The 21504-nt window shown below is 40.4% G+C and overlaps 3 protein-coding genes across 6 annotated transcripts; 1 reads left to right on the top strand and 2 right to left on the bottom strand.

The window, feature by feature from the left end:
* Positions 1–539: 539 nt before the first annotated feature.
* zdhhc11 (zinc finger DHHC-type containing 11) lies at positions 540–7008 on the bottom strand. 2 transcript variants are annotated; one of them, XM_062398473.1, is made up of 11 exons: positions 6786–7008; positions 5626–5846; positions 4756–4934; positions 4530–4631; positions 4322–4446; positions 4047–4202; positions 3839–3957; positions 3702–3751; positions 3444–3507; positions 3286–3364; positions 540–3077 (listed from the first exon to the last, which is right to left on the bottom strand). In XM_062398473.1, exons 2-11 carry the CDS (start codon positions 5842–5844, stop codon positions 2941–2943), a joined length of 1230 nt encoding a protein of 409 aa, XP_062254457.1. In that variant the 5' UTR covers positions 5845–5846; positions 6786–7008; the 3' UTR covers positions 540–2940. The 2 variants fall into 2 exon arrangements, with proteins under 2 accessions (XP_062254457.1, XP_062254456.1); XM_062398472.1 differs by having other exon boundaries at positions 3702–3957.
* A 507-nt stretch (positions 7009–7515) lies between these two features.
* brd9 (bromodomain containing 9) lies at positions 7516–13438 on the bottom strand. 3 transcript variants are annotated; one of them, XM_062398468.1, is made up of 17 exons: positions 13275–13438; positions 12565–12785; positions 12361–12486; positions 12124–12253; positions 11943–12000; positions 11001–11145; positions 10777–10887; positions 10401–10585; positions 10147–10279; positions 9838–9913; positions 9635–9730; positions 9392–9524; positions 9180–9291; positions 8991–9047; positions 8807–8912; positions 7979–8149; positions 7516–7848 (listed from the first exon to the last, which is right to left on the bottom strand). In XM_062398468.1, the coding sequence occupies exons 1-17, from the start codon at positions 13321–13323 to the stop codon at positions 7748–7750; spliced, it is 2010 nt and encodes a 669-aa protein (XP_062254452.1). In that variant the 5' UTR covers positions 13324–13438; the 3' UTR covers positions 7516–7747. The 3 variants fall into 3 exon arrangements, with proteins under 3 accessions (XP_062254452.1, XP_062254453.1, XP_062254454.1); XM_062398469.1 differs by having other exon boundaries at positions 9635–9727; XM_062398470.1 differs by having other exon boundaries at positions 10401–10522.
* Position 13439: 1 nt separating this feature from the next.
* On the top strand, positions 13440–18037 carry trip13 (thyroid hormone receptor interactor 13). The gene is made up of 14 exons (XM_062398474.1): positions 13440–13581; positions 13800–13883; positions 14199–14358; positions 14469–14595; positions 15014–15069; positions 15185–15275; positions 15371–15443; positions 15528–15591; positions 15697–15783; positions 15948–16054; positions 16143–16296; positions 16731–16843; positions 16965–17034; positions 17117–18037. Exons 2-14 carry the CDS (start codon positions 13810–13812, stop codon positions 17210–17212), a joined length of 1272 nt encoding a protein of 423 aa, XP_062254458.1. The 5' UTR covers positions 13440–13581; positions 13800–13809; the 3' UTR covers positions 17213–18037.
* Positions 18038–21504: the final 3467 nt, after the last annotated feature.

Raw genomic sequence — 21504 nt, 5'->3', positions numbered from 1 at the left:
TATTTTATAATGATAAACTCTTTTTTAAATCCTCTTAGAAATGTTAATTAATAAACAACGAGTGCACGAGCATCAGTGTCACACACACACACACACACACACACTAAAAACTGAATATTTCTATGATTTAATCCTGATCACTAACTAGACACTTCATATGTCAATGAGAAATCTTACACAATAAATAGAAATATACACTCTAAAATACACACTATTCGGTCCAATGGACCTGACTCCTCTGATGTGCAGCACACTCATGTGTTACACAACCAGTGGCAGCCTAATGTCTGGATGTGGGTGGACATTATGTAACCCCCCCATATCCACCCTAAAGGTTCAAATAAGAAAAGGTGTAGCACACTCTCACACGTGCAACTCAAAGACAGAGGGACAGTGGTAAATACATGATGCTCGTGAGCGAAGAGAAAGAGGCTCAGATCTGCGACAGAGCTCATCGTGATGACAGCAGACTGGTGTAAACACTCGATGACATAATACTCTTGAGCAAGAATTCAATTGCGCCACACTGTGGTGAGGAGTAGGTTCAAAAAAGTCACTTTACTATCACAGTCAACAGTTGAACAGTCTCTGTGCCACATTTGTGAAATCAGCTTATGCAATAAAACCTGTAGAAGAAAAAAATAAACAGTTCCTCTATGGCTAACAAACGTTTAAAACACATCCCATATAGGTGTAAGGTCATGAGGCTAATCTTTTCTCTGATCCTTTTCCTTCCTCCGGTTTCTCATGATTTATTCACATAGAAAATAAATAGATAGGGGAAATACTTTCTATTTAAACACCTCTTTTAGTTGTGTGATTGCAACATGGATTAATAGTCCTATTTGTTATTTCATACTGATAAAGTCCTCTGTTTGTTTCTGATGTTACTCCCACATAATTGGGCCTCTTAGACAAATAATTAATAGGTAGACAGATTATATCTTACAAACAGTAGTATGGATAGACCATGACTTGTGACAAAATAATACAATACAATACAATACAATACAATACAGTACAATACAATGCAGTGGTTATAGCAGGTACAGCACCGGTTTAAATACACAATCAGAGATGATGTTTTATTTGATGATTTGGTTTCAGTGAGCCGGGTGAATGAGGACTCGCTGTCTCACTGACAGAGCTTCCTCAAACCATGCAACCACAACAGGGAACAGACCTGAGTCATTCTCAATGTGATATAGGAGCAGCTTTATGATGTGCTATGAAATAAAGGCCCATCAGGCCCCTGTCAAGTAATTCAAGCCATGATAAGAAATGGCTGAACAATAGATTTCTCCCCTATAAAGTCCATGTAGGAGGAAGCGGCTGGCTCCAGTAGATAAGCACATGACAGGTAGTTCTCTCTGAAACAAACCGATGAAACCTAAACCACCCAGACAGACCCTTGTTTAACAATCAACTTAAAAACACAAGTCTTCCAGTGTCTAGCGCCCTCTGGTGGTGCAAATATGTAACAGCTTAAAAACACTAAGAGCACTTAACACTAAAAACCTACAATTTGTGTCTCAAAGACTCAAATCCAATTGACAGATAAATAAATGTATAATTCATGTACTTTTTGACTTAAATATGACTGCTCATTTTAGGAATTAAACAGCCATGCTAGGATCACTCGCTGTGAAGGTTTCTTGACACTGGCTCCAATCACATTAAGGCCACAGGTGAGAAAAAACATTTTTTAAAGTAGCTGTGAGCACAAAAGCCACCAAGAGCCGCAGAGCTTAATGCTGATTCTCTTCAGAGCAGAGCAGTTGTTCTCACGGACACGAGTAGAAATATACTTTGACAGTCTCCTGGATACCTGATATCTGTTGTTAAACAGATTTAGGTTTTGCCAACTGAAACACAGTGGACATGTCTTAAAAGATAAGTCTTTCTTGTTTATTTTCTTTGGGTAATTATTTTTACTCCTGATTGTGTTTTCACCAAATCCTTATCTTTTAGACAAATCCTGCTGCCCAGTAACACGTCTGAACTATCCCACTAAAATAACTGTGAATCACTCAGCTCTCAAGCTGCTTTAGTTAGTGTGATATCTAAAAACAAATGGTTAAGATTTTTTGTCAGAATAGCATTTTACTTTAAAGTGCATTAGGAATATTTCAGTTAAAAGTAGTCTAGCAACACACAGAGGCTTTTTTTTGCTGAACATGCTCAGCAGCTACAGGTAAACAAATGTTTTGAGGCAAATTCAACCAGTAAATAGCTGTTTATCTTAGAATATATAGACAGAAACCAGGAATACCCACAATCTGGATATGCTTGGTTGTCAATGTGTGGTAAAGAAGCTAAAGAATACAAATAATGTAGAAAATATGGTCTGTTTATATAGTTTACTATCAAATTCAGCAATAAAATACACAAAGCACTGATGGCTGTGTGTTATCAACAGTTAACCGAAAGCTGAACTGCTGCCTCATTTTCAACCTGCTGTCTGATTTACTACATGAGTTAGAGGGTGTGTTTTGTCATGTCAGGTTCTCTCTTTGGTCTCCAGGCAAAATTACCCATCTGGCTCAGAACAGTAAAATCAAATATTATCTTTCAGCTTTCAGGAAGCTAAATTGTTCCTATGCATTGTTGTATCTATGTGACTCAGGTTGAATATAAGTGTATGTGAGCTGGATTATCTGACTTTCTGTACAAAGTTGGTGAAATAAAAACAATAATTAATCTGACATTAAAACACAGTGTAGATAAAAACACAAGAACAATTGTCCTGCATAAAAAATGACCACTAGATGAAAATAAAAAAAAAACTGTATCAAACTTTGAGGTGACGTCCACGATGTCCTCTGTCCATGTCAACAATGTGTCCACGATGCTCAGTTTCGCGATGCAAAGATTCATAATACATGGTCCCTGAAGGCAGCATATCATCGGTCCCTGCTGCTCATCACACGTCAGTTCCTATCATGTATCGTCCGGAGTCATCACTGAGCTGCCCAGAGGGTCCTGCACCACAGGAACACTGTCCACAGACTGCACACTGGGGCTCTGAGCCTCTTCATCAGGACTAGGCCTCCAGCAATTGATGTCATTTATTTCCCCTTTTTAGCATAGGAAAGAAGACAGGAATAAGAATTACTTACAAGCTGCGTGAGCTAATTTTCTTTATGAATTTATCTAAATAAGCTTCACTAAAATGAATACAGTAAAACATGTTTGTTAAACTCACTAATTTCATGTACCAAGGGGACATTTGAAGATTGACAGAAGACATAATTAGGTTGGGGGTGAGTGTACTCCAGTACCTACTTTCTGTCTTCTCTGTTGGGATTTCTGTTCCATAATGAAAACGATTCTCCTTCTCTGTTGATTTCTTGAGGTTTTCCAGCTGTTTCAAAGACACGTTTAAATGCTATATCGCCCATTTAGTGCAGGAAAAAAACATTTGAAAGGTCACACGTCCTTACCTCTGTACATATGGACCCGGGAATTCTGCTGCTAAGTAGGACTCCATCATCAAATTTGCAGGTACTACAGAAAAGAAGAAAAAAAAGTCTTGAGCATTTCTCTCCACAAAATAAGCTTCAACAGCAGTTTCAGGTTAAATTTTTCAAAACGTTTTGTTCCCCAAGAAGAGATGTGTCAAATGCATTGACATGAAAGAGATCTACTAAATGTAGGTATGTTAAATATGTGAAACAACAACTGTATGGAATCAGTTTTACCTTGAACTCTGTGATAATGCAGGCTCACAGTCGATTGAGTGATCTTGGTTCTGTAAAAAGATGAACAAAAAACATGTTTTACAGACATTAAGAAATAAACAAGTGATCAACAGTGAGAAGCAAAGAGCAGGCCTCACCTCTGGGTCCTTGTTATGAGTTTTGGCATCGTTGGATTGTCCTGCTTCAATCTCTAGGATTCTAGCTTCTTTCTGGCGCTGCATCTTGACATAATCATAGGTGCTTATTCCTTTAGAAACTGGACAGAGAAACAGAGGGAGACTATGAGCTCTAATGAATGGGGAGAAAGGGATTTATCAGATGTGCATTTGAATGATTGTGACTCACAGAGGTAAAAGTGAAAACCCAGCAGATGAAAGAGCAGCAGCAGGCAGACGATGCACAGCATCACTGTTATAAAGGCCAATATGAGGAGACCTGCAGAACTAGTCTTTATGGGTGCTAATGGTATAAACGCCAGCCAGGTCCCATTCCCCAGCATACCTGTGGAAACACACACACGATGCTATAAATGATGCAAATAACAGAGAGAAAATATTCAAATATGTTCCTCTGCCTTAAATGTAATCAGTTAAGAAAGTCCAAAGGTTGGGGTGACTCACTACCAAACTGTGGAGCAGTTCTTAGAGTGTTTGGGTCCAGGTAATGCTGAATAAAGATGAAGAAGATGACAACAACGAGCAGGAAGGACCCCATCGTAGCAGAGCACAGTGCCACAAAGAAGCACCTGAAAGCAGTAAACAAAACCTGGTGTTATATGTGTATACAGGGACACGCCACATATCATAGGGGATGTCAAAATAGTCTTACCAGTAGTTTCTCCCACCCACGCAGTTGTTCAGCCATTTGCAATGGTGATCAAAGTCTTCCACACATTTGTTGCAAACACCACAGTGTTTCACTTTGGGGCCACTACATGAAGACATGAAGATTTACACCCTTTAAACACTTTTCTTTACAATTCATATTCTTACTGACTTGAAAAGTTAGATTCTATTATTCAGTGTGCAGTGTGCAGCTTTCAGTGAATACATACACTTTGACATCACATAGATAGCAGTGCAGGTCCTGGATGACATGCTGCTGGTTTTTCCGATCAAAAAGTGGCTTTGGGCTGGAGTAGCTCTGCTTGGCCCTGACGCTGGCGTCCGCTGGGTCTATAGTGACGGCAGCAATGTGCGCGAAAAGGTGCACGATAAATGCTATGCCCGTCAGCTATACAAAACTAGAGTCAAGGAAAAATAATACTAATAATAGAACAGCAGTAGAAAATGTGGAAAAACACCCATTCTCAAGATTTTAATTCCTGGATCTGGACCCTTATCCGGATCCAGGCCAGAATCTAGTGGGTTCTTCCCTGACTGATAGTTCAAACTTTCACCAAGGCTCATTGTCTTCCAGTAGTTTGTGTAATACTGTTTACTCATAAACAAATGCAGATTAAAACATCACTTCCTTGGAGGAGATTAAAAAAAACACTTATATAAATGTGAAATTAAGTCCAAGTAAAATTGAACCGGAAACTACAAACTATCGCCCACAAGTGGATCTTTTGTGACAGAAATAAAGTCAGATCTGAAGAAGTCAACTGTTTTTATGGCTGAGTAAAGCTTGGGTTAAATAAACCAGTGTTTTGACATCACGCAGCATTCAACATGTGACAAAAGCACCAGTGAGTATGTCTACTGGGCATAATAAAGACCACAGAAACAGAGAAAGAGTCATGTCTGGTGTGACTGAAGCCCATACACTGAGCCCACACAACAGCATCCTTGTCTTATGAGGCAGCGGCACAAAGAAAACCACAGCAGGGGATAATGTCTGCTCCATATTCAGCTCTGGAAGAGCCTCTGCTACACACTCAGCTACAGTAACAGCCAGGTCTCAGCTGTGTGTTAAAGGATACGGAGTAGAGCACTTGGTTCCACGGCAGAGGAAGAAGAGGGATGTAGATGCCGAATCCGACTATGGCGAAGAAGCTGTACACCAACCAGCCGGCCACTTGGAAGGCCTGAGGGGGCCACGACCACCCGTTCATCCTGGGGAGTTTGGAGGGGACCAGCTCGTTTCGGCTGCTGCCTCCCATGGGAGATGTGCGTCTTCTCCTCTCACTGAAGCAGCTCATCTCTACACAGGTGCCCGAAAACAACAAGACATGAGAGAAGAGACACTGCCTGTAATGTCTGTCCCTCCAGCCATCGTCCACACCCCCAAAGACAGGAGTCAGTGTAGCTGCAGCAAAGCGTGTGACCACATTTGCTGGGGAAATGAGTTAGTAAAATGAGCTGAGTGTTAACGATAGTGACTCTGAGACACACCTACCTTTAACATATAGAGCAGTTTGAATCTACATTCACAATGATTGAATACTGTGAATACAGAGTAAACACCAATCTGTTTCAACAAAAGAAGTGATCAAACGCCCTTAAAGCAGATAGGAAGAGTGTCTGGGCTTTTGAATTATTATTCTTAGAGGAGCGCATCCTATAACCTGGCGACTGTGTATACAATGATAAAGTAGGAGGGTCTCTCATTAATCAAGGCATCAGTACTCATAAATAAATACGATGATGATGTCACCCAACTGAAAGAAAACAGCTGATTCTCAGTAAAAACAGTGAAACATCCTAATCTGTTAAAATGCTTTATAATCACATGTTTTGCTTTTGACCTGATGTCTTACACAACCTTTGAGCTGCACTCAAACTCACTTCTTATGAGATACAAACCAGTCAAATTTATTAATATATAACGTGCATCAATGATAAAATCAATTAATAGTCGAATACACTAGGCCTGAGTGCACTCCAAGTAAAAAGAGGAATAAACCCCTCTGATGGTTGGCTTTGAGTTATTACTTTTACAGCTAAAGTTACGAGTTAAATGTGAAATTAAATATGGTCTGTTTGAAAGTGGTTCACCTCAATTTATGTTCAATCCACACAGAGATCATGGATTAGAATAAACAATGGAAATCACGTCAATAATTAACCTAATGTCAGAATAAGGAAAACAAGCCCGCATGAAGTTTTTGTTTCGTACGATGAACACAGAGGATTTACTCACTTTCTCCGGTGAAAGGACGCGATGATTAGATCAAATAAGAAATGTCCCCTCGCAGAATACAAACGCAGATTTCCACAGCTGGATTCTCCTCGATTAGTTCCTCGCCCGAGCAGGTGCTTTAAAAAAGTGGATTTCCCATGATCGACAAACGCAAACCCTCGGAATAAAAAGAACCGGATAAGAAACGGTGGTAAACACGGTTGCACTCGCTCATCGTCCTGGTTTCTTCTAAGGACGCGAGTCAGGAGTTGAAGAATCAACTCACTCAGCAGGTCTGAGTAGCGCTATGGAAACCAGAGCGGCCGCGCACGCGCACTGCAGCCCTGCTCGACACTGACTGATCAGTGAACACACAGCTAGTCTGTCAAACTCTCACGTGCGTCTCCTTCGGCCCAGGAGAATAGAAGCTAGGACCCAAATACCCTGTGCTTTGTTGACACCGGCAACAGGCAGGAGGTGCAAACACAGAGAAGCCCCTATCACACTTCTGCTTTCTAACAGCCAAGATTTTAATAATTAACTTTTTCTCTCCAAGTCAATCATGTTACATTATGCATTATTTTTTTCTTTCACTTCCCTATCCCCCCAGACATCCTGCAAATATGTGAAACCTCAGGAGTCAGCAGTGCATCTTGAGTTGCAGCTGGACGACCGTCTCGCCGTGAGTTTATTCGGGGTCATCAGATTCTGCATTCGGTGTTGTCCAAAAAAACAACCAGTAAACTGCACATTTATAAATACAGGTGCAATCGTTTATTTTTTCAGATGCAAAAGAAACATACAATTACACTACAAACAGTCTGTACAATCATATTCAGTCTGTAAAACAGATTAGAGGCTCCTGCTGTCTCCACGGTGTTTAGACTGTCCTACCGAGCAGAGTGCTGTTAACACCCGGGTAAGAAAACGGCAGTGTGTGTGTGTGTGTGTGTGTGTGTGTGTGTGTGTGTGTGTGTGTGTGGTCAGCTGTTGGCAGAGCTCTCTGGCTCCGGAGATTGAAGGAACTCGTAAGGATCGTGAACCATTTCTGACTGGTCCCCAACACCCAGGTGTGATGGGCTCCCTGTGGATAAAAGAAAACATGGTTCTTACGGCTGTGTGGAAAGCAATAAAAATGTTTGAGGAAAGTGGAGGCGTAACATTTAGCTGGTATTCACAGAGGAGCTGAGCAACATATGAACCTGGAAGTTTACCTAGGTGGTGCTGGTCCCTCTCAGAGGCATTGGAGAGGGAGGAGAGGTTGGACGAGGGTCTGGAGCCCACTCTGTCCACCTGGGCCTCCTGGAACTCCTGTAGGAGTTTGTCTGCATCGTTAAAATCCTGCTGGCTTTCCTCATTCCCCGGCTCCTTTTTCACCGTTTTACCTGATTAAATAAGGTAAAAGGACGATTATCATAGGAAATTAACTGAATGGAGAACTAAAGAAGCATGTATACAAGTTTTTATAAGTATATCGTTGCATATAAATATGTGTTATTTCAAAACAGGTTGTTCTAATTAGCTGAATGAATCTTTTCACATTGTCAGTAAATTAGGACGGTCGTTGCTTCTCCATTTGCTCCAACTGTCCAAAAATGAATAAAAATATTCTTGATGAGAGCTAAGCCATCTTGCACTGGCGACTTTTCACCCCGTTATTTTTTATTTTAAGAATCATATAATATTCTTAAACCAAACAAATCATTGAAATTAATACCTGAAAAAACACCAGTGATAAAAACTAACTTAATTGACAGAAAACCAATTTGGAAATAATTAAATTGATCTGTATTTTAGCTTTTTAGTTTGGCCCATGTTCTGCTTGCTCAAATGGAGGGGGGCTGGATTTATGACTTGTATTACAACCAGCCACTGGGGGCCTAACAAGATGACGTGGCTTCACTTTTGAATGTGTTTTCCAATTTTACGGTCATTACTCTTAGGCTGTGACTATTATCCTCACTCCATTACTAGCTTAATTGTGTGACTGGATTAATAATGTGTATGTAGATGCAGCCTAAATGTTGTCAGAAGATAATCACCCAATGAGTTAAGCAGGGAAATATCCAGGGACATATCAGGATAGCTCTTCATTGACATGAAGTCCAGGACTGAGCCGCTCTCTCCCAAGCCAGTGCCATCTGCCATCTGAAGGAAAACACTCTGAGTTAGCCCGACAGTAAATACTACTTAGTGCAATTTTGTGTTTTATAAGCTACAGCATACCTGAATATCACAAATGTTGGATTTGGTTTCATCAGGTTTAAGCATCATGTTTCTTTTCTGAAATATAAAAGAGGTATAATTTACACAAACAGAAACTACATGTCTCTATGAAATCTTACTTAGAGTGGGTGATGGATGTGTCAGATTTTGATAATCTGTGTAAATTGCTTAAATCAAAATCTTATATACCAGCCGGATCTGATTGATAGCTGGAGTGTGATCGTCTGCGGTCATCTTGTCCAAAAGACCATCAACCCAATGCTTAGTGGCACTTCCACAGCCCTTGACAAACTCCTGTATACTTCATAGTCATAAAAAAACACAAAATGGCTGACAGTGAGTATACTTTTTTCTCTAGAGAAGTTAAGAACCAAGGCTAACCTAAAAAAAATATCTCTTACCTCAAAGCACATTGTACCCCTGTGTCATCTCCATAGGCTGAATAGAGCATGTCCACCTCATCAGGCAGCAGGTCTGGATAGACTGAGTTCTTCTGAAGGCTCTGGGTGTTGTAGGCACTGCTCAGGAAGGTCACTAAACAGAGCAACACCAATAATAAGCTTTAGACTTTGTGCCAATATTTATTGTTGTTACTTGAGAGTTTAAGTGTCACACATGTATCAAATAATAGAGTGCACTTTCACCTTTGTGTCTCCTGTCATCTTTGAAACCTAGCGTTGTTAGTCCAGGCAGAAGTTTATTTGACAGAGAGCTCAGGTCCACTTTATGAGTCTCCTCTTCTGATGAAAACAAGACAAAATGCTTTTTACTGATTATATTAATATTGTGAAGATCATGGGACAACACTGTGTTTTGAAAGATATTTAAAAGCAAAATGAGAGCAAACCTTCAGCCTCAGGATCAAGCTGATTTACAACGGTATATATTAGAGAACCATCTGATTCTTTGCGCAGGTGTCCCATCTGGAAAAACAGACGAGAGACAATATATTGTCAGGCACATAATAATGATAATAAAAACATATATAATCACAGACACACATATTGATGTAATCAAAATTTGGAAATATCATCCTCATCCAATGCGGGTGTGAATGTCTTTCTACTACTTAGCCATTATCTCATAAAATACCCCCATAACTGGAGACATATTTTGTAAAAATAAAAGTGTATACACAATAAGTGAGTTTGAAAACCTTGGAGTTTGGCATGTATCGGTTGATGCGATCCCGGGCTTCATCTGCAGAGTGTTCAACCAGAGCCAGGACATGCTCCTCTGCTGTGCTGTCAGTCAAGCTGCAAGCATTTCCCTCTTGTTCATACAGGTAACTATGAAAAACAAACAATGGTTCCAGATCATTACACTGACAGGATGCTGTATCACAAGGCCTCGGTAGCCTAGTACAGAAAAACATTCCCACTTAACTGAGATATTACAAATAACTTATACCTGACTTCCTTCATGTCCTTGACTGGCTGCTTCTTGGACTTCTTTGCTGATTCCACTGGGATGGGGATAATCTCCGGGGGATTTTCATCAGCGGTTAGGTCTTCATCTCCCAAAATGGCTGCCTGCAGGGTGAAATCCATGTCTTGCATGAAAGACATGCTGCGTTTCAGAGCTAACAGACGCTCCTGTTCACAGAGCAGAGGAGAAGAGAAGGAAAGAACTTAACTTGAACTGCCTGATAGGAAAAGTAAAGGAAAGGAAAAGGGATTCGATAGGACAGTGGGAAATTGTATAGGGAAAGTAAGGTTTCTAATACTACAAATACTCTATAGTAGGGGAAACGTGTTTTGGCCTTTCATCCATATAATCTCATTACCTTGCTCATCATCTTGAATCCTGTATGTAGCAGTTTCTTGGCAGCCTTATAGTACACAGTCTCTGGTCGGTTGTACACCATTGCATTGTCACACATCAGTTTAAAGTCCCCCTGAAGGTCCAAAGGTTTGCAAACAGGTATGAGTGAAAACACTGTTTACAAACACAGCAATCTCAAAGTCGATGATGCTCTCAAAAATAAATTCAGATATAAATATACTTCACCTTGAATTCTGTTACTGTGTTGTACTCGTTGTTTAAAATCTTGTCTTTAATGCTGCTGAAGTCCATAGGATGTTTGATGATCGTTGAGTAACCAGGAGCTATCGCGTCTGTTACAGGAAATGAGAAGAATCCATGGGGGTCTTTCCTGGAAAGACAAGTGATGCACCAGTGATATTCAATAGCACATTTTAGATTTGTTGAGACTTGTCTTCTTATGCGGAAGTTTTCATTATCTGTCAGGTCACTATGATCAATACGTATAGATTTTGCATTTATATATATAGATTTATTTGGCACACTAGAAGAAATAATGCAACCCTATTCACATTTTCCTTTTTGCAATGAATAGTCAATACATCAGCAAAACTTTCCACAGCAGGACTCAACTTTAAAAAGTTACCATCACATCACGCATACTCACACTGACAGACTGAATCAGACTGATCTGAATTTCCCTCGGGATTAATAAAGTATCCATTTATCTATCTATCTGAAGGTCTACAGATAACAAATGCAAATTTTGCTTTTGATTGTTATGAAAATAAATCAGGGTTTTTTCCACATTGGACAAAGTACGTGCTCAAATTCACTCATGTCAAACCAAATAAACCATTGGACATGTTGCATGTGAAGACGAAATAATGACCTGAAAGTTGTGTAAAAAGAAAGCTCAATGTCCAAAGTGGGAGGGTTTTGTGTTCTGAGCAGCATTTGATGGAAATATGAACATTGATTCAAGACATTTATTATGTGTAAGTGCCTGATTGTGTTTGATTAACAGGAGAAGGTATACCCCCGAAATACCAGGATTCATTTTCAGTGACTAGTGTTAGCATATCAGCTTTATGGATGAACCGCTTTATGAATATTAACTCAGAAACGGTGAAACAGGGCCCACGTTACACATGTTTGCACAAATTACAGTAAATCTGCATTTCTCACCTCTGCAGCTGACGTAAGAAGTGCTCCAGCAGTTGTTGACGTGGTGTGCACTCATTCTCTGTGGTGGAAAAAAGCAAATATGAAAACATTTTAGACTCACGACCGGAAAATTGCTGAAATGTCAAGTGATGTTTACCTCCCATAGGAATCTGATATTATGCCAGTGGACGTGTTATCTTACCTTGTTGTGTCCTGCATGCTCTGACCGGTCTGTCTCCCTGCTGCTCGATGTCCACCTTCACATTGGGGTGAAACTCGTCCACTTCAGACTCTATTTCAAACCTCTCTTTCTTTTTCTTCTTCTCTTCAGGCTGATGAAAAATATATAGGGGGTGAGTGAAAGAAAATGTGAGAGAAAAATGTCATTGGAAACGTAATGGTCATATTGTCAGGCTTAAATATAGTATAAAGTACTCACCTCTAAAGAGATATTTATAGTTTTTGACAATGTAAAAGGCTCAACGGCGACACCAGTGTTGACGGAAGCCGCAGCTGCTGCCTCGGATTCGTTGTGCTCTCGCTCCCTCTTCTTCCTCTTTTCATCCTGTGTAACGAAAAGGTCGTTTTAAAACACAGCACCGACCCATTTCTCAGGTGGATGAATGCTCTTCTGTTAACAAACCTTTCGCCGTCGTCTCTCCTCGTCGTTCACATACTTGTCTTTATCCTTCTCAGACTTCTTTTTCTTTTTCTTCTTCTTCTCTTTGTGGCGCTCTCGCTCATGGTCCGATCTGTCATCGTAGTAGCTGGAGTCGTGGCCCGAACCGGACTGCTCTGTCACCTCGCTCCCTCCAACTTTGAGCACGAGCTTCAGGGGCTTCTCCAGAGCCTTGTCCTCATAGTCTGCGATTGAAACAAACAAGACGGAAGCTGAGACAGGAATCCATGAAAGGATTTGGAACGCTTGTGGAGACAACGTAAATATTGTTATGATAGGGGGTACTGTTTAGTGTCATGGTACATGAAAAGCTAAATAGACAGCATAATATTGCCAAATCATTTAGGTCTGTAATAAACCGTATACTCCATGCTGTGTGACTAGTTTGTGTTCTACTGTGTGGCTTTGTTGACAAACATCTCGTTGGTGCTTGACTGATTATGTGATTAATCACAAGCTAAATAAAATCTCAAATATGTTAGAGGTAAATAACTTGTTGTCTTAGCCCCATCTCAACATCGCACCCAGAAAACAACAGAGATATACGTTATAACCGGAAATTTAATTGCAGCACAACATTGTATCGTCAGGCTAGGCTGAGCAAGCTAACACAAAGCTAGCTCGAACAAAAGCGTTTTGTCAAAGAGCAGATGATAAAAGGTGCATTCGGGTACCGTCCACTGTTCTCCACTCGGCCTTGTGCTTCTTGTGTTTTTTCCCCATGTCCCCGTGTAGCTGTCTGGTGGTTTAATCCAGTGATGAGCGACGGTTGGCAACGTCGCACTGAAAACAAATCGTTGCAGGAAAGCCAGCTGCAGCCGGAAGTGCTTCCTCCAGCTCAGCGATGTGTTTCCGGTGTAGAGAAACAGCGCGGTGAATTCAACAAGCTGTCGGCTGTGTGACCCACCTGACAGCTTCCACCCGGGCTCATTCAACACGACCGCGGATCCCGTCACCAACAAGCCGGATAACGTAAAGCTCGTAAGTTATAGCTTCCATTTTATTCATGAGGAAAAAAGTGTCAGGGAGAGGCGTTGAGGTTAGCTTGCTATGTTAGCTAGCTACAACTTCGCCGACTCACTCAGCTACAGAACATATTAACAAAAGTTCGTTTCGGTTCCGCAGATGATTTTCAGCTGACGTTTTAGAGTCTGAACTTTCTGTTGCTGCTGTTAAAGCTCTGGATTTTGTGTCCGCAGTTTTACAGGGATGGAGGCGGACAGGATGGAGGTGGGGAACCAGAAACAAGACATCCATGTGGAGGTCCATGTCAGATCTGACAGGTGGGTGAGATCAGGGGTTCAAAGCAAGTCTGTGATGCCTGTTTAACCTGGACCCTGATCCAGGAGCCCCTGGACTGTACCATCTGATGGATCTCTAGATTATTAGAAATGTACTACTCTGTTTAACAGTATCTGCTATAACTAAGGCTGAACCCTATAGCCAAAATATTGTATCGAGATAAACATTTTCACATCAGTCAAGGTTATTTCTCGATGAATGTAATGTGAAGTAGTAAAAAAATGTCCTGTAAGATTCTTACACAGAAGATCTGTGTTGCATGTTGTCATATGTTTCTGTTGTTGTTCATATTTCAGCACAGCTAAACTCGCTGAGGTGAAGATGCATGTTCTGGCTCTACTGAATCGCCACAGCATGGTTTTTGGAAACTACAGATGGAAGGAGTTTGATGAAGACTTTCTCAGGAAACATGTGGAGTCTGTGTCTATAGTTGATATCGAGGAGATGGCAACACAGGTCTGTTATTTGGGTTCTCTTGTCAGTTTTTTTTTTTTAATTTGGAACTTTTTTTAATAGAATTAATAAAGAAATGCTTTGCACTTGTTAATTTATTATTTTATTCTCAGCCCCTTGATTTGACAAGCTGCTCTGTCTCGGTTCACGTCTTCATTCTGAATGAGGATGGACCCAGCACGCTCAGTTTGGAAGAAGATGAAGAGCTTTCAGCAGCAAATCACTGGCTGTTGCCTGCAGGTAACGATCAACACTGAAGGATCATATATGGAGTGGAACGGCATGATGGGAAAATCTTGCTTAACAGATTGTTTACAACAAAATATTTTTAACCAAACACTTCTGTCTCAAGCACAACTCTGTGAAGCTTGAGCAGGAGCCTGAAGTAAAACCTGACCACAGCCCTGTTACTGTGTCATGGAAAACCGTGATGTATACATATATATATAAAGGGGGAGAGTAATGCATAAGTGTAACAGCAAAGTTATGATAATAATGATAAACCAGGTCTATATTCACTTTCATTATTGTAATTTGCTTCTTATATTCATCTCACTTTATGTTGCTTAAAAGATCCCATCTACCTTTGGCTGATTTAAATGCAATAATATCGGACCATTTATCTGAATATTCCCTTGAATAACTGTTTTTGTTACAGCTGAATTCCATGGGATTTGGGAGAGCCTGGTTTATGATAGTGGAGTCAAAACCCAGGTAATTAGATGTGTACTCAGCTGTGTATCGTACAAGCTGAGAGACAAAGTAAACGATTGCATGATTTTTTAATACATACATACTGTACCGACACTTTCTCACTCACTTCTTTCAGCTCCTGGATTATGTCACAACAACAATTTACTTCTCAGACAAAAATGTCAATAGCAACCTGATTTCATGGAACCGCGTTGTTCTGCTCCATGGTAAACAACTTGTAACAGTCATTTTTATTGAGGTCTTGTCAAAGATGAGGCGTCTAACTTAATAGATTTTTCCTTTTGGGTTTGGTGATATTCAGGACCCCCGGGCACAGGGAAAACTTCACTTTGCAAAGCTCTTGCCCAGAAGCTGTCAATCAGACTGTCAAGTCGGTAAGGTCGTCATTTTAATGAAACAGCTTCAGCCGTTAATACACCTGCTCTTTACAGTTTAACATGCACTCCTCTCCCCTGCAGGTATTCTTACGGCCAATTTGTCGAGATAAACAGCCACAGTTTATTCTCAAAGTGGTTCTCAGAGGTACACCTGGCCTTTTTTTAGTGTTTAAATATGATATAATAATCAAAGGATCTTCGAGATTAAACTGATTATATTTTGGTAGTTTATCATGCGTCTTTGTTGCAGAGCGGCAAGCTGGTCACAAAGATGTTTCAAAAGATCCAACAACTGATCGATGACAAAGACGCTCTGGTGTTTGTTCTGATTGATGAGGTATCTTTAATGTATCTAATGTATCTATAGCATGACAAAATTGTATTGCTCCCATATTCACTAGAAAAGATGATTAGTCTTACAATGTTAGTTATTTCTTGTCCAGAGATAATTTTCCTGTGACTGATGCTGTTCCTCTATTGAACCTACTTGATTGAGAATAGGTTGAGAGTTTGACGGCAGCAAGGAACGCCAGCCAGGCTGGAACTGAGCCCTCTGACGCCATTCGAGTGGTCAACTCTGTCCTCACTCAGCTGGACCAGATCAAGCGGTAAGAAAGCAAAGCACATGCATGATATTCAAATCTCTTTCATTTTTGTTTTAATTATGTGGTGCTGACCTTTGGGCTCATATTTCAGACATTCGAACGTTGTGATCTTGACGACCTCCAACGTCACAGAAAAGATTGATTTGGCGTTTGTGGACAGAGCTGACATCAAGCAGTACATTGGGCCCCCGTCCGAGAAGGGCATCTACAACATCTACCTCTCCTGCCTCGAAGAGCTGATGAAGGTAATAAGTTTACATCATCTGCTTTATGTCATGTTGTGCTCTTATCCAATTATGTACATCCATGTGCAGATGGGAGATTCAGGTTTCCAAGTTAAAAACAGGACCACAAGATGACACAGCTTCAGAAGACATCAAATACAAAATACATTAAAATGAGTATCACCAAAATGTATAAAAATAGAAATAATCCTGAGAAAGTTGTAGCAAAGTGCATTCTGCTCACAAACTCAACCTCATTCAAAGTTTAAGGTGCCTTGCATGTATGAAGTGTAATTGCTTCAGGTACAAACATTCAGTTAAGTAAACACATCACAACAACACAGCGCTGTTATCAGGCTGCAGAAAATAGTCACAAACAACAACGATGCAGAAGCAAAACGTTTGATTAAATAGTGTGATTTTGTGTCTGTGCCTCATGATGTGAATATATGCAGTGCCAGATCATCTACCCCCGGCAGCAGCTGTTTACCATGTTTGAGCTGGAGACGATGGGGTTTGCTAAGAGCGAGGTGTCTGAACACAGCCTGAACCTGAGGAACTTGGCTCTGTGAGTACAACCTCACTTGATGCAATAGCACCCAGATCTCGGTCCTGTGCTCAGTACATCAAGTGACAGTGAGAAGTGAACTAGCCAGAGGCTACCGTTTTGTTTTTCTTTTCATTTCCAGAAAAAGCAAAGGTTTGAGCGGAAGAGCTCTCAGGAAGTTACCATTTCTGGCCCATGCACTGTTTGTGAGGGTAAGTATTTGATTTTCTCCCACAGAGTGCTCGTGTGAAACAGAGTTGTATCGTTTTTTAATGCAGTTTTATTTGCCCGCAGTCACCGACAGTGACTCTCGAGAGGTTTCTAGAGGCTATGGACCAAGCGGTGGATAAACAGATGGAGGAAAAAGCTAATCTGGTCAATGGTTTCTGAAACTCAATACATCGCCTAAAGGCTGGCACATGATTGTTCATGAGCTCAGGATCCCATGCCCTGTTTGTCTGTAGTTCAGAAAAACTAGAACCTTTGTATCTGTGTATTGAGCTGCATTCATTCATTTGGCATCACTGTGTTAAATATACTAAAGAGTAACATTATTTAACAAATGATATACGTAACAAGTCTTTATCCTGGTAATTTTGTTGGTGCTAGTACTTTAGAACAGTGATATGAAATGTTTCATGTCAGTTTCAGTAAAGGCGGTTTGACAGTTTGGTTCAACATGGAGCACCTGATCCCTGAATTTTCTATGTGACAATAATTGTTAACCGTTTCCTCAATTTCCAAATTGTTGATGTTTTAATGCTTTAACTGTAACAGTGCCTTTAGCAGTGAGTTTCTCAGTAACATTGGTGTTTTGACATTGGCTCAGTCTGCGGATGGATTTGTTGGAGAAAACCCACTGAAAAGCAGCTTGTCAGACAGAAGTGAATAGTTCCATGGTGGGTCAGAGGCCTCAGTGGACAGTAAAACATCAGAAATACAGAAAGTAAAAGATGAAGTTCCTTTGAGTTTTTTCATGTGGATATAAGTTTCTGTGCAGGACACCATTGTCTGTTTAATAATGTTAACTGTCTGTTCACCATGTCTTGTCTTTCCTATACTGTTCTCTTTGTCCAAAGTTCAAAGAAAATGTTGATTTTTTTTCGTTTCAGTTCGATATTTATGTTAACAACAAATCCTCTTTAAACTCCAGCCTCATAGGCATATTACAACTTTATTTTGTATATAACATTGTAATAAAAGACCAGTTTTATACTTTGTGTGTGTGTGCCCCGTTTGAAGCACATGCAAATTGACGATTTTAACAAAGCCCTTGGGCCACCACCTGGGGGCGCACAGATGCTTTTTTAGTTTCACACATGGAAAGTCAGGTTTTTTTTTTATACAGTGTATTTTATGAGACACATGATGATCACATTATGAGCAGGGCCTGACAATGCTCACAGAAAAAAAAATTGATTGAAGATGCGCTTGAGCTCGTCTCACGTAACAGGAGGATCATTTGATCTCTATCTTGCCCAGTAAAACCAAAAAACCTCCACAAATGAAGAATGAAAGTGTGCAAAATGAGAACTTTTGCATCAACCACCATGTTGTTCCTTTATCAGGCAGATACCTGCATGGAGACTGAAAGAGCTTCAAGTTTATTATGTCTGCAAGTGTGTGTTTGGGGATTGTTGCCACCTATTTTCCCCTAAAGACAAATATTGCAGTTGGATGATCCAGTTTTGAAATGTATGGGTCAAATGCAGAGTTTACATGAGCAGATCAGTGGCTCCATTGTTCGTATGAACATGTTTTGCATTCTGTGAATGCTCTGCTGCTATGCATGTCAGCTGTCGGCTCCAGACAATGTGCCCTTTGTTTGTTGTTGGGCAACAGCTTTTCTTTTTGCACTCCACCACTTCAAAGGTGGATTCCGTCGGCTGTTCCCTGAATGTGAAAGAAAAGCAAACATTAAGTTCATCTGTATTCTCACACTTTATTCCGGCGTAATCACCTCTCTGTGGCTGGTAAAACCATCTCTGTTGGGTGGTTCGTTGAGCACATTTCACATGAAAATCTTTTCGAGAATGATTTGCCTGGCAGCAGGCTATCATTAAGATCAAATAAAAGATTCATACTCATCAATTTTAAAGTGCTGGGTTTTACACAAACCCCAGAAGGGATATCCCCTTCCACATAAATCCATGATTTAATTGTTGTGTTTGTGAATTATCCCTTTAATGCCACAGTATCTTTCACGTCCAATTGTTTGCCGCCCACAATTACCATTTGGCAATGAAGTTTTCAGTGCGAGATGCGTCACACGAGGAAGTTCTCTAATCTGATCGATGATCACAAAGTGGAGAGAAAGAGAGGAAGAAAAATGGCAGATGGAGAAAAGACAAGTTGTAGGAACGGGGATTGTAAATAAAACCATAATTGCTCTGTCTGGAGGCCTTTTTTTTTCTTTTCGACTGTAGTGGCTCCAAAAGCAGGCAGCTGTGAAGAGGCAATCATGAGGGAGAGAGGAGAGAAGTCAAAAGCCGTATTGTTACAGGGAGTTTTATCATCGTTCCAAGCTGTTTGAAAATGTCAGAAATGTCCAAACAAAACAAAAGCCTGATGTTTATCCTCACAACTGTTGTTCAGGTACATGGCTGAAAGCAATGGAATATGACTGCATGTGCCAACGGTGATTCACACTGGGAGGGATTTCATTTACAAACAGACCTACAGGTACTTTAAGAGGAAACATAACAGAGCTGCACACAAAGACCATGGAAACTACCGCTCGTTTACCTGAGTATAGAAGTTGCTATGATTTCTAAGTGAGATACAGCCATGATTGACACAAGTATTACAAACACCCTGCATTGTTGTTGCTGGTGTGTTGATGCTGTATGCTCTGCAGAAATAAGATTGAAATCATTAACGTTAAGCTGTCGGGGCTTCTCAGTTCTACATCTGCGTGACGGCCTTTGATGATAAACCAGGACTTTTATCCAAGTGCACTTCTTCCTTTTTGAAGGCAGCTCTCCGCTCCCCAGTCTAAACTATCCTGTCAGGAACTGCATGAAAAGTCGTTTCTGCTTTGAGTTCTGCATCCCATATGTTTGTCATCCATTTTAAAGCTGGATGTTGGAGAGAGCAGCAGAGAGAGAGAGAGAGTTAGGGCTGTTCCTAGTGAAGAGGAGGCAGAATCCTGAGGGCCAGGGCCACATAGAGATATTGTATTAATTAGGCACGGTGAGAGGGATCCAAAGCAAGCTGCCATCAGCGAGCAATGCAAATGTGGGGCTCGCTGTCAGTCGTGGAGCGTGATCTGAGACTCCTGTGTCTGCGTGGAGTCAAATGGCAGACAAATTGACAGGAAGAGTTATAAACCTGCTCTTCGCATTCATCACGATACGGTTGTGAAACTGGGACACTGACACGTACAGTAGGCCCACCACTCTCAAAGAAAATAAGGTGTTCTTCCAGGGGCCCGGAGAATACATTTCTCTCATGTTGTTCCAGGCAGAGCTCCACTATTAGAGGTAATAAAGAATAAAGATGGGCTGTAATTTCTAACATGACAGCAGCAAGTGACTGAGCGAGTGAGCGATTGGCACCAGGCGAGTAATAACCGTTTGGGCCTCGATAAAATGCAGAGATCAAAGTAGCATCGGTTCTGGTTTCCAGTCCAGTCTGCAGGAGCCGAGTGTTTACAGAACAGCAACATCACATTCATATTTTCACACTAAGCTAACGGTTGTGTAAGTAGATGAATATTCATAGGAGTTGGCCTGGGTCCTGCAGCCAGGTTCTGTTGTTAGACTCTGCCAAATGAAACAAACTATAAAACTGCTGAAGAGCTTGTGATCGCCGGTGGGTTCAAGTACACGCTGTTCTTCCCAGTTCTGTTTTATAAACACATGCTTTATCTCCAGTATGTGTGATTCTATGTGTAACATTCACACAGTCAGTTACTTAATGTTGTCACCTGCTGGCTCCTGGTGTGTTTATCGGTACACACGCAAGAAATGATGCGGAAACGAATTTCTTTAAATCATCAGCGTCCGGCATGAGTGATGTTGCTTTTATTCTGTTTGTATTATTATTATATGTGGAGATAGATTTTTTAACCATATAACAATTTAATAACTAATAAGCCTTACCTGTTGGTGTTTAGTTTGAATGAGAGAAACTTGAGAAAAGGTGTCTGCAAACTAATGATTCATAAAATAATAAACGTGTCTTAAGGGTAAATTTGCATCTGCTGGAAACCATAAATGGAGTTGAAAGTTGCACCGACAGAGGACGCGGTTTTACATTGAACTACACCCGAGCTGCCAAACCAGTATTCATTGTTAAATACAACCTCAATGAAACCGGAACACAAATGGATGTGATTTTCAAAATAATGGTACATTTAAAAAAAAAAAAGAAGCATGAAATGAAAACTTCAGTTATACAGGAAGTCAAAAATGTACTGGTTCCATTGGAATAGGTTTAAATAGAATACAAGCTATTTGATAAGTTTAATCTTTAATTAGCAATTTGTTACCGTCTTACTATTATGTTTGCATTATCAAATAAGAGTACAAATAGTTGAAGGATACAAATCAGTTATGTTAAACAGTTTTTTCTATTATAATAATTATATATCATTGGCTTAAGTAATTTTTAAATGTTATATTGGTTATTGTAAAATGTAATAGGTATGAATCATATTTTATATTATTAGAAAATCAGAG

This window comes from Platichthys flesus, chromosome 11, assembly GCF_949316205.1.
Source record: "Platichthys flesus chromosome 11, fPlaFle2.1, whole genome shotgun sequence".
In the NCBI taxonomy this organism is placed as follows: domain Eukaryota; kingdom Metazoa; phylum Chordata; class Actinopteri; order Pleuronectiformes; family Pleuronectidae; genus Platichthys; species Platichthys flesus.
This window is presented reverse-complemented; position numbering and strand designations above follow the sequence as displayed.